This window comes from Phragmites australis, chromosome 13, assembly GCF_958298935.1.
Source record: "Phragmites australis chromosome 13, lpPhrAust1.1, whole genome shotgun sequence".
Lineage (NCBI taxonomy): Eukaryota > Viridiplantae > Streptophyta > Magnoliopsida > Poales > Poaceae > Phragmites > Phragmites australis.
In genome coordinates this window covers 21,085,542-21,097,379 of record NC_084933.1, presented here as the reverse complement: position 1 = coordinate 21,097,379, position 11,838 = coordinate 21,085,542, and the positions used below count along the sequence as shown (strand labels likewise).

The 11,838-nt window shown below is 46.1% G+C and overlaps 2 protein-coding genes across 2 annotated transcripts; one reads left to right on the top strand and one right to left on the bottom strand.

Moving 5' to 3' along the window:
* The first annotated feature begins 3,633 nt into the window (after window positions 1–3,633).
* On the top strand, window positions 3,634–7,357 carry LOC133887726 (transcription factor RF2a-like). The gene is made up of 4 exons (XM_062327693.1): window positions 3,634–4,269; window positions 5,094–5,226; window positions 6,028–6,112; window positions 6,567–7,357. The coding sequence occupies exons 1-4, from the start codon at window positions 3,755–3,757 to the stop codon at window positions 6,938–6,940; spliced, it is 1,107 nt and encodes a 368-aa protein (XP_062183677.1). The 5' UTR covers window positions 3,634–3,754; the 3' UTR covers window positions 6,941–7,357.
* Window positions 7,358–8,192: 835 nt separating this feature from the next.
* On the bottom strand, window positions 8,193–11,305 carry LOC133887638 (cytochrome b561 and DOMON domain-containing protein At3g07570-like). The gene is made up of 4 exons (XM_062327587.1): window positions 10,902–11,305; window positions 10,272–10,671; window positions 9,848–10,143; window positions 8,193–8,815 (listed from the first exon to the last, which is right to left on the bottom strand). Exons 1-4 carry the CDS (start codon window positions 11,085–11,087, stop codon window positions 8,579–8,581), a joined length of 1,119 nt encoding a protein of 372 aa, XP_062183571.1. The 5' UTR covers window positions 11,088–11,305; the 3' UTR covers window positions 8,193–8,578.
* Between the last annotated feature and the right edge of the window lie 533 nt (window positions 11,306–11,838).

The following is an 11,838-nucleotide window of genomic DNA, read 5'->3' as shown; positions in this document are numbered from 1 at the left end:
TAGTCTTATGGAGCAATCAACATGTGTCCGGATGTATGCAATACTTAAATATTTCAATTAGTATTATTGTTAAATCTTTTATTCATTTAAGCTACATCCATGCATAATATAGCTTAAACTTTCTATCTTGACACATTGTCTAGTTGTGTATATATTTCTTCCTCGTTGTATGTATGTGTACATATAGGGAGAGTTTAGACTATATTATGTGATTATCATAAATCATGATTTATTTGCTTTCATAGCTTATTATTGATATAATTCATTTGTAGTGATATACATACGATTGGTATCATTTTAATTAGATCATGATTTATGAAGCTCTCTCCTATGTGTTCTAAAGTTTTTTCCTTTGAGTTTAACATGTTCATATAGCCTTTTTGGATATTTTTGACAAAGGGAGAATTTTGATGACCAAAACAAGATGCGAGTTGCAAGGTGAAAAATATGGAGAAGATTATAGCAACTAGAAAGATGTTTTAGGAATACTAAAGTTGACAAAAGAGGAGGAGGAGAAGAAGAAGCGCATGAGTCGATCAAGGGAGATAATGGTGATGGAGAAAGGGAGAGCCACAATAAAAGGGAACTAAGTGGTAAGAATATATATCAAAGCGATGTGGTAAGATTTTGTGCTCGTTTATGATCTTTACATTTTATATCATTTATTATTTACCACTTGTTTTGGTTGTGTTGTCATCAATCACCAAAATGGGGGAGATTGTTGCGAAAATGATCTTATTAGGCCATGATTGTTATTTTGGTGATTAATAATAATATAGTAAATAAGACTAACGTGTTTGTCAACAATATATGTTAGTAGGTCTCATGGGTACAAAACATGAAGAAATCATCACAGGTAGGACAAAATTTGGTCGAATTAAAGAAATCTCAGGAGGATTTGCCTCATTGGATAGTCTAATGTTATGAATGTTGAGCTCACCGGAGCATATATGACAAAGGGGAGAGAGAGGCCTAAAGATCTCATCGAAAATTCCGACGATTAGCAAGTGTGTTCATCGGAGTAATTCTTCCGGAGAAGAGTGTCGTGCTGAAAAATGAAGATTAAGCCTCACTGGATAGTTACGTGATCAAAGCATGACAACATCGAAGTGTTTTTGTCCAGAAGGCAGAATAGAACAACCCACCAGATAGTCTGGTGATCAGAGAAAAATACACACTAGAGTATTTCTACCAAGGAAGGTTGCAATCATGGAAGATCGAAGATCAACATGATGGAAGGTCTGGTGATGAAGCAAGCCTACACCAAAAAATACATCGGACAATGCATAATGCAAAGAGGCAGAACAAAGTTCAAGGCATCGGATAGTTCAGTGATGAATTGATGTGCACCGGATGCTTACACTGGAGCAAATTATACAGAAAGGATGCAGTTGACTCGGATGCTAAGTATATATTTAGCGGATAGTCTGGTGATGGAGATTAAGTATACACCGAAGTGTCCTGTGTTCACAGAGGCTTCAGTGAGGGTTTCAACAGATAGTTTGCTAGAGTGTACTCACCGGATAATTCGATGTTAGTACTATTATTCTCACGGGATCATCCGGTGTTAATAATTTTTCTAAGCCGTTGGGTTAACGGCTAGTGCGCGAGTTTGAGGTTATAAATACCCCTCTACCCACTCATTTTAATCCTGAGAAGTTCATGTACATCTGAGAAGACATCCAAGCCACCAAAATGTTTAAAGTGATCATTCAAGATGATTAATCACACCATTAGAGAGTGCTTAGTGCTTATAGACCTAGAAAGTTTGTTGCTAGGTGATTGCTGCCTAGAGAGTGAATCAATGAGTGATCCAAGCTTGTACCTCTCGGTACGCCGGCACCTTGAATTCTTGGTGACTCACCAACAAGCTTGTTGAGAGTATGTCCTTGGTGAAACTCTAACGTAGACTAGGGGTGGCATTCATGCTATCGATACTACGGAAAAAAATCTTTATGTCGAGTTTGCTTTCTCTACCTTATTTATGTTTCCGCATTTACTTACTTGTAATTTACCTTCTTAGATTAGCTACAAACACTTTGATCGGTAGAGTAGACACATTAGATAAACCTATAGCACATTTGGATAGAAATTGATACATGTTTTTCTTATTTTGTTTTTTGAGCCAAATATATTCTAAGTTTCCTAATTAATCTCCCTCTTAGGACGTCACCGATCCCTTCACATGGTCATCAGTATGGTAACATTTTGAACAGATCTTTAGAGAAATAAAATGGGAAACATATGAAATTTGCTAAGTGTAATATATACAATCATGAATTATGTGCCAGATCTAAGAGTGAAACGAGACACTTGAGAAAGCATATTACATGTTGCAAGAAAAAATCTAGAGTTCTGTTGATGTAAAGAATAAGGGGGTCCCTGTCATAAGGGCCCACGCGTGGTAGATACCAACTGGCCGTTGATATTTAAAAACCATGCGTCTGACCAGGCAGGGCTCACGCGACTAGTCACCTAGTCACAAATGGGAATCCCACGACCAGTTCTTACTGGTCGCAAAGCAGGTACTCACATAACCAATCTAATCGCATCTAATACCATCCACTCACGCGTTTCCTTCCCCAGACATCCTTTTGACGAGCAAAGTCGTGGACCAGCGTAGAGACAGTGTGACCCGTCCCGTAGCATTTAATGCTACGGGACGGCCTGACAGATGTGTGTGACGACTTGGTAGACGGACGTGACGAGCGCGCGGCAGGCATGATAGTAGTTGGTGAATGGGACAGCGCGTGCAGGACGACCAGGCTAGGCTGGGCATGCCCACCCTCTGTAGTGATGACCTAGGAGTAGCTGTCTTTGTCAGATATAGAGTAGCCACCGTATCTTGGTATAATCTGTTTGTATTTATATTTTGCCTCCTACTATATAAATAGAGGAAGATCGAGCATGTAAAAGAGATTGGGGATAAGTTTATCATCCAACTTATAAGAAAATATATATAACATAGGGCTATTATCCCGAGAGATCTGAACTTAGATAAATCTTGGTGTTTTTAGTTCATTCGAGACACACACGTACTCATCAACAGCCACGGGAAACGTTGATCACGGCCCTATCGTCTGACATACTCTAGATATATTTTCAGGACTAATCGTCGACAAGTTTCTAATAAAACAATGTAATTTTCGGAAAATAGGTTGTACTTTTTTCTTTCCCATAGAAAAGTTTTTAATGATGCAACAAAATCAATAAAGTTCATTTTTATCTATTTTCTATATTTTTAATTTTTTTTAAATTTATAACGATTTTTTCTAATTTTTTATTGCTGCCGGGCCGACCGTGCCACTGTGTGCCGTAACCGTGTCTAAACCCGCCCGACACGACACAATAACTAACCAGCCGTACTGCGCCGACCTACACCTTCAACACATAGGCTAACACGATACTGCCTGTTAACCATAACGGGTCTGTGAGACCATGACTTAGCCAAATCATACCAGCCAGGTCCGTACCGGACTGACCAGACAAGCCCATTTACACATGTCTTGCCCCAACTCGCCGCGCATCTCGGCCAGATCAGAGGCCCAACGCAGCGGCGGCGGCCACTCACGCCCCACACCTCCCACCCCCTTCCTTTTTTTCTCCGCGGAGTCAATGCCTCGGTCAAAGCTCAACGAGAGCATGTCTTCCTCCTGCCCCTCCTCCTAGCTCCTGCTCCCCTTGTCTCCCTACCCCTCCCCCCTCCCTCCGCCGCCTCCCTGCCCCTGCCCCCACTCGCATTCCCCAGATCTCCATGGACCCGGCCCAACCCATGGGCGAGGCCGCCGCCGCGGCGTCGCGGGACGTCGCCACGATGCTGCCGGACTCGCCGCCGCGGCGCGGGGCGGGGCACCGCCGCGCGCAGTCGGAGATCCTCCTCGGGGGCGTGCTCCCCGACGACCTCACCTTCGATGCCGACCTCGGCGTCGTCGGGAAGGCCAGGGGTGGCGACGACGAGGACGAGGAGGAGGACGACGAATACGAGGAGGATGGGGGCGGCGGGAGCGGTAGCAGCAGCAGCCGGATGTTTGAGATGTTCCTCGAGAACGGAGGCAAGCTCGCCGAGCCACTGGAGCCTTCACCGCACCCGCACCCACCGCCACCGCCCGCAAGGCCGCGGCACCAGCACAGCATGTCGATGGACGGCTCCACGTCACTGGCGTCCGCCGCCGCGGGGATGGCGGGGAGGGCGGGCGCTGACGCCAAGAAGGCCATCTCCGACGCCAAGCTCGCGGAGCTCGCGCTCGTTGACCCCAAGCGCGCCAAGAGGTGAGAACCTGTGGAGGAGAGCCACCTTTGTTCGAGACCTAGGTTTATGTTTTGTCACCTTTGTAGTATTTATGTTGGTAAGAATTGAGGAATAAGATATTGATCGCAGCGTTTGACAAGGACTGCTTGGCCGCCGAGCGTATTACTAAATTTATAGAGCTCAGCCGCCTTGAAAAGGAGTCACAGGAATAAGAGTGTGAAAAGGAAGAAAATTGTGGAATCTGGAATCGTGCATTGAAATGAGATGTCACTCATGAAAGGCGACTTGATTCATCATTGGGTGACTAATACGTTCATTAAATTGTGCTACTTCAAATGTAGACAAAACTAGCATGATAGATCTTGTTCGGTAGAGAATTATAGTTGTCCTTTCTTCTGTGTTCTTCATACCTTTCGGTTGTGATATGTACTGCAACATGTGTTGATGATCTCTTGATGACCATAGAAGTCATCACTGCAATTTCCAGTCGTAGGAATGAATTAGCCCTTTTAGTTTGTTGGCTAGTTAGTGGGAATTTTTGTATGTGAATATTCGATGTCATTGTCAGTAGCTTTCCATTCTCTTTTCTTGTGGGGAGACTACACGAGTGCATTCTAATATATATGGCAGTGAGCAATTTATTACTGTAATTTACTATTTTTTTTTTACCAGAAGTAATCCGGAACAAACTTTGTGCTGTATGCAACTCAGTCTATTCAAATTATAAGAATAATTCTGTAGGTTTTTTTACAGTATGATTGTTCGCCACAGTAATCTTGATGTCTATTGAGATTATGCTAACTAGATTAATGACTTTTAGTATTTACTTTCATGGCACTTTTAGGATCTTGGCAAACCGGCAGTCAGCTGCTAGGTCAAAAGAAAGAAAGATGCGCTACATTGCAGAGCTTGAAAGAAAAGTACAGACTCTCCAGACAGAAGCAACTACACTGTCAGCTCAGTTATCTATGTTACAGGTTCTTCGCTTGTCTTTATCTTTTCTCAAATTCTTGCTCATAGAGACGAGTTAGATGCGTCCCTTTTGGTCGGGAATTTTGTTATGGCTCTCAGTTGCTTCTGTCCCATGGACAGTCTAACACAGATTTAAATATTGAGTAGCTTGATACATGCATTTGCTTTCATGTTTTTTTTTTTAGGATTTACTTAACAATTTCAACTGCGGTGTTTGCTGCTATACTTGTTCAGTCCTTGAACGAGTTGCCAATTTTATCATATATAATAAGTTTTGTGTCTACATGTGGCTGTAATTTTTGCTGGTTATTCTTCATGCTAATAGAGACCAACTGCTTTGAGTGTGGTATTAGATCTTACAGGAAAAAAAACATTGTTTTACTTGTGAAGTTTATTCTGGAAATAATGATAACTTGTGCTTGCTTTCTGTTTGATAACTCGTAACCTACATGGCTACATATAGATGCTGTTAATATATTAAAAAAAAAACTCGACCTATGGGGGAAGACAACCCACCATGGCATCGCATTCAAAGGTCGAGAAAAGGCACCAAAGGCCGGCCACCCACGGACATCTCTGAAAGCGACTTCACGTCTGCCCAGGACCACGTTGAAAGCGACACACAGCGATACGCCTTTTTTTTGTGAGAACCCGGGTTCGAGCCCTGGTTGGTAGCACCAACTACTAGGTGACTTACCACCATGCTACTAGCACGATCTCCTGTTAATATATTCAGATTTTGTACCTTCTAAGAGAACTTGTTCTTCAAATTTCAACGCGTATAATTGATCATCTGTATGATACAGAGAGATACCACTGGTTTGACAAGTGAGAATAGTGATTTGAAGGTGCGGGTGCAGACAATGGAACAGCAGGTCAGGCTACAGGATGGTAAGGTTTCGTTCACTTTTCTTTTGCATCACAAATGCGAAGCGAATAAACAAAGGTTTCTGAAAATAAGTGTCGCGTTCATGTGTGCTTATATAATTGCATATCACCTGGTGCTATTCCAAATTTTACTTATTCTCATGTGCACACTGTGAGAGAATTCAACTGGGAGGATTGTCCTAACTTTTTCTTTTGGTCAGCCAGGGATCTGTGGGCTTTCCTACCCTTCATTTTTTTGGTGGAGTTTACTTATACTAGAAAATAAAAGAAAGCATAAATCATGATAAACATCCATTTAAGGGTATGAACAGTAATTCAATATACTTTAACATTTAGTATGAAACTTTACTTGGAATTCAGATCATGTATACTTATGTTTTGGAAGTACCAAAGAAACTGATCCCATAGGATTCATTTGTCATCTGTAGTACGGTAACTATTCCTTGTTTACATGCAGCACTGAACGACAGGCTAAGAGATGAGGTTCAGCAGCTGAAGATTGCAACAGGACAGGTTAATGCTAACATTGGAAAAATGGGGAACTTTGGTCTGTCCTCATATGGAGGCAATCCACAAAGTTACCAGCGCACCCATATACAGTCTCTTCTGGCTGCTCAGCAGCTGCAGCAACTTCAGATCCACTCCCAGCACCAGCAACAGCAACAGCAAACGCATTTGCAGCAGCAACATCTCAGTGTAGCACAGCAGCACCAGCTGCTGCAGGATGTGCTTCCATTTCCTGGAGATCTGAAGATGAAAGGAGTGGCCTCGACATCGCATGCACAAAATGCGGGCGCCTCAGACAACCATGCTATCAAGAGTGAACCGTGAGAACTGGCGTAGGTACATGTCAGTCGTCAATAATAATGTTGTTCTCTATCTGAATGAGTGATTCTTGCATCGGCTAGCGCAGTGTGTAGGTAAATTTCGAACCGTTTAAGGCACTTAGATTTCTGCAGCCTGTAGATCCCATTCAGTTGTAAGCTGTAGAACAGATGAACCGGGCTGAATAATGTACCATGCCTAATGTTTCATCTGGAACTGGCCATTATTCTGAGCCGTTCGTGGATGGGTGCAAGAGCAGATTGACAGTGGTTCTTGCAATAGTTAAGTTCGAGGAACTGAACCCTGTGTTCTTTGTCCAAGATCAAGCTGAATCGTGGCAGTTGTACGGTCCAGCTAAAGCAAATGGTGCTGACAAAAACATTACTGGCCACTTGACCTCGAAACATGATGCTCTGGACCACCTTAGCATGTTGGTTGTGCTAGCTGTCTGGCTGAAACTGTAGCTTCAACTGCACACCCCCTTGGATTACCTGTCTTAAATTTGAGATTATACTAACTCCATTCAGAAATAATAGACGTATTTTTTCACAATTTTTGAAATTGTATTTTAATTAATGTTTTCTTATAAAATATATTATTTATAGCTACAAATCTATATTGTAAAATCGTTTTGAATTGTAAACCTAATTATATAATTTTTATACATTAGTAATTTTTATAATTTAATTAAATGTTAATCAAAATATATAAAATTGATTTTAAAAAAAAAGAAAATACACCTACGGTTTCTAAACGGAGGAGTAATATTTACGTCACGTGGTAAGGGCTTACACCATAGCGGGATCAAGACACCTCAGTCCGAATGTGATGAGCGTTGATAAGGATTAGTTGATTCGATGCGACTCGCTCGCAACTTCGCATCCGGCGTGGGCTCGGGCACGGCCGGTTCGCGCGGCCGCGCACCCGTCAAGTGAAGCGGGCGCGATGGCGGGTGCGGGGGGTACGTGCCGTGCCGGCCGGTGTTCGGGACGTGCGCGCCGCGTCCGTCTGGTGGCAGCACGCGACCACGACGCAGTTCCGCGGAGCGCGCGAGCATGCGCGGCTCCCGTCCGATCTGCGCTCCCTCAGGAGATGGAACAGCGCGGCCGAGCACGCGCGATGCCACGCGCCGGCGCCGAACCGCCTGTTGCACATCAAACTCGGTCGTTCACTCGCTCTGCTGTGGTCAGTGGCAGAAGTCAGCACAACCCGAAGAACACGTAACTTCCACTTGGTCGTTCCAGTTGTGCAGTTGTGTCCGGAAATCAGGGAACAGTATCATTGATCAATGTACGGTAAAACTAAAACGTGAACAACAAAGTATCATCCAAAATGGTACAGCACACAACACGTACAATGTACAAATATGAATCAGAGCATCCAGCTGAGCTAGAAACAGCAGTCCGGCCCCTGCTTCACATCCTATACCCAAAAACAAATCAACCAACCAAAACACGCTTCTCTTATACACTGTCCAATTCCTTCAATTGTGAGCTAAGGAACAAGAATGGTGTGTGTCACGTCACTGGTCGTGAACGTTTGATTTACGTCCATGAATTCCTCCTATATATGGCCAGTTGTTCGGAACGACTGTAAGTATCGCTGCCAGGGTTCAGTGCTCTATGAGGAATGATCGTCGATCGATCAGTCGTCGTCCGCGTAGCACCTCTTCATCTCGAAGGCGGCGACGGCGATCACCCACACGGCGACGAAGACGCCGTAGGAGACGATGTAGGCGCTGACCTCCTGCGCGATGGACAGCCCCAGGAAGATGTTGCCGATGGCCACCAGGATCGCCGCGCGGCCGATGTTGTGGTGGTACCAGTTCCAGAACCGCCTCACCTTGGACGTCTTGTCAGGCCGCGCCAGGATGGCCATCACCTGTACATGAACCAAGCGCGCATCAGAAAGAACATGGTCAGCGAAAAGTTCATCTGAAGCAACACCGCATCGAGGTTTTGAGCTGTGGGCAATGGCCTCGAGACAGAGAAATTAATCTGCCGTTTCCTCAGGGCCAAACTTCAGTGCTCGTCAACTTTCCGCTAGCAGCATCTGGCAATCAGTAAATTAATAAACAATTGTGTGTGTGGCCTGAACGGCCCGGCTAACGGGCCAGGCTGGGCTGGCCCGCGTGCCCTCCCTTGGCCCATGGCACACGATTGCGGCCCAGCGCCACAGGTGACCCAATGACACATGGGCGGGTTGTCGGCATAGCCGATCATATAAAATAAAAAATAACTACAAAATTAAAAAATATGTAAAAATAAGATAAATGTATAGAAAAATAAATAAAAATAGCTACAAAATTTAAAAAAATATAGAAAATAGAAAATAGCCAGATCCATACGTGCCAGGCTGAATCGTGTATGACCGTGCCATGCCCGTACCGGCCTAGGCTGGACTGTGCTCGTGCCGATCTGAGCTGGATCGTGCCCGTACCAACCCGACTCAGTCGGGCCACGCCGTGCCGCACGCTCGACCTAGGTACGACCTGTGACCTTGTACCGTGCCGATCCGATCTATCTCGACTCGGACCGTGCCTGCCGTAGGCAGGCTCTATTTAAGCATCTTTAGCTGCGGGGAGGTAGTTCAGCCACTTTCTCGGAACCCATCTTCTGCCGGCTTCTGCCAGCTCATGAACATGCAACGCTGCGGTGCGCATTGTCTAGTCTCCGTTGTCAACGAGCATGGAAGGCTCTATTCTGATGGCACCCTTCAGGGGGCATGTGCAAGTGCAACCGCGCACTCAAAAAGTCCAATCCAAGATGACGGCATGGCGCCGACGCGCAGGTAACGAAGGAACCGAAAGTGGACACGAACTATCGGCATTTTCCCCCAACGTTTCCCCATGTCATTGGGGCTAACTTAATCTTGTCTAACTCAGAGAAGGTTCCTTTGTTTTGGAGTCCATACCTGAAGAGTGGCCATGACCAAGATGGCGATGCCGAGCGCCTTGTGCACGTACAGGTTCTTGAGCCCGTCCTCGTTGAGGCGGAAGCCGAGGACGATGGCCGCGATGCCGATGGCGAAGCCGGCAACCTGGATGGCCATGTGGCTGTAGAACCAGCACGGGTCCAGCTGCCGGAAGTAGCGCGCCGTCATCATGCCGATGGGCATCAGCACGCCCCACCCCATCATGCCCAGCAGGCCGTGCTTCCTCTCCGGCGGGAACGCCGAGTCGCCGGAGCCGCCGGAGTTAGAAGCCATTCCTTAGCAAAATAAACGAAATCCTCCCGTCACATTTGACCTTTGTAGAAATCTTGCGCTTTATTTGAAGAAACAAATGTGTGATTGTGCTGTGCTGAAGAAGAATGAACACGGCCACGCACTGACGCACCAGAGGTGTAGTTGAAGGAGCGGGAGACCATGTTCCGGTGCATCGACAGGTGCAGGGAGTTGCCGGACGGCAGGTTGCCGTCCGGCCCGACGGCGTAGATCAGATGCGGCTGCGGGTAGTCGGTGCTGAGCTGGAAGGCGAGGTAGAGCCGGCCGGAGTGCGACACGACGACGGACTTGTTCTTGATCAGCTTGAGGAGGCCCTTGTTCGCGGGGCACTCGTCGGGGCTCTTGCCGCCAAGGTAGTACTGCTTCACGGTGCCCTTGCCGTTGGACGCCCACCCGACGACGGCGCTGCTCCCGACCATCGCGCCCTTGCCCGAGAAGCCGACTGCCACGTAGGAGCCCTTGTCCGGTGCCGAGAGGATGAAGCTCCATTCGCTCGGCCCGGTGTTCTTGTACTGGCCACACGAGTAGTAATTTGTATCAGATCACGTTAGCTCATCGTGTCAGCTACAAGACTGGCGATCTCAGAAACGGCAATTCGCAAGCTTCCAACAACATCAGGCTAGCTACTCTGAAGGCATACATTGCATTGGCAATGGGATCTAGAACGAACCCAAGAACTCCCAGATATGAAGACACGAGAGATGCAAACACCAAAGAGAGATCGCAAATTCGGCAGGCATACCCTCAGGACGAAGTCCTCCTGCTTCCAGGCGGCGACGCAGCGGAAGGATGTGGAGTCGAACGGCACGTGGCTGGCGACCGCGACGCGCGCCGTGCCGCACGAGTCTGACGACCGCTGGTGGCTCAGCGCGACGCAGAAGCCGAGGAGGCAGAGCAGCAGCAGGCGCACGGAAGAAGAAGCCGCCATTGGTATCAGCGAGCCTGCTCACCGCTCCTCCCCTGTTCTTCTCCGGTTCTCCCTGCCTCTCCCCTGTGCCCGCCTGCGGCTTTCGAGGACAAGATTGGTGCTTGGTACGGCCAAGAAATGTGAGCCCCGGGGGGACAGTTTGGCAGGTCAGACGATGCTGCCCGTTAATCGATTTCCCGTTCGCGTACTGTCCTGGAAGCGTCTGTCTCTATGTAACCACCACGAGCTGGTTGGTTCACCAAAGGGAGCGCGCACATGGCGGCATTCAACGAATTGGTAATCGCGATGGCCTTCCACTTGATAAAAAAACAAGTTTTCTCACGGTCTCAACCGCGATACTGGTCTCAACCGCGATAACTACTCCATCTGTTAAAAAATGTAAAACGTATTTTGTTTTAAAAAATAAATTTTATAAATTTTAATCAACAATTAGTTAAATTATATGTATGATTATTATAAAATTTTTGTTTTCATATATTTGTATTTCAAAGTATTTTTAATATGATATTGATTTTATAGTAATTGATAATATATTATAGTATAAATTAATGATCAAAGGTTATTTTTAATGACATTTTAAAACAAAATGTCTTAACCGGAAGGAGTACTGTGCCGCCAACTTGCTACTTCCACGACATGATCTGCGCAGTGGTAAATCAAGCGTGACTGAACATCTACACCTGCGCCCCAGTCCAATCTAGAAAGCCGTTGCTTGTGAGTGCACACCACAATCAGACGAAATCAGGCCCAA

Coding starts and splice junctions, on each gene's coding strand:
- LOC133887638 (XM_062327587.1), bottom strand. CDS start 11,087: ATGGCGGCTTCTTCTTCCGTGCGCCTGCTGCTGCTCTGCCTCCTCGGC. Junction 10,144..10,271: donor CTCCTTCAACTACACCTCTG/GTGCGTCAGTGC, acceptor TATTTTGCTAAG/GAATGGCTTCTAACTCCGGC. Junction 8,816..9,847: donor TGGTCATGGCCACTCTTCAG/GTATGGACTCCA, acceptor GTTCATGTACAG/GTGATGGCCATCCTGGCGCG.
- LOC133887726 (XM_062327693.1), top strand. CDS start 3,755: ATGGACCCGGCCCAACCCATGGGCGAGGCCGCCGCCGCGGCGTCGCGG. Junction 5,227..6,027: donor CTCAGTTATCTATGTTACAG/GTTCTTCGCTTG, acceptor TGTATGATACAG/AGAGATACCACTGGTTTGAC. Junction 6,113..6,566: donor GCAGGTCAGGCTACAGGATG/GTAAGGTTTCGT, acceptor GTTTACATGCAG/CACTGAACGACAGGCTAAGA.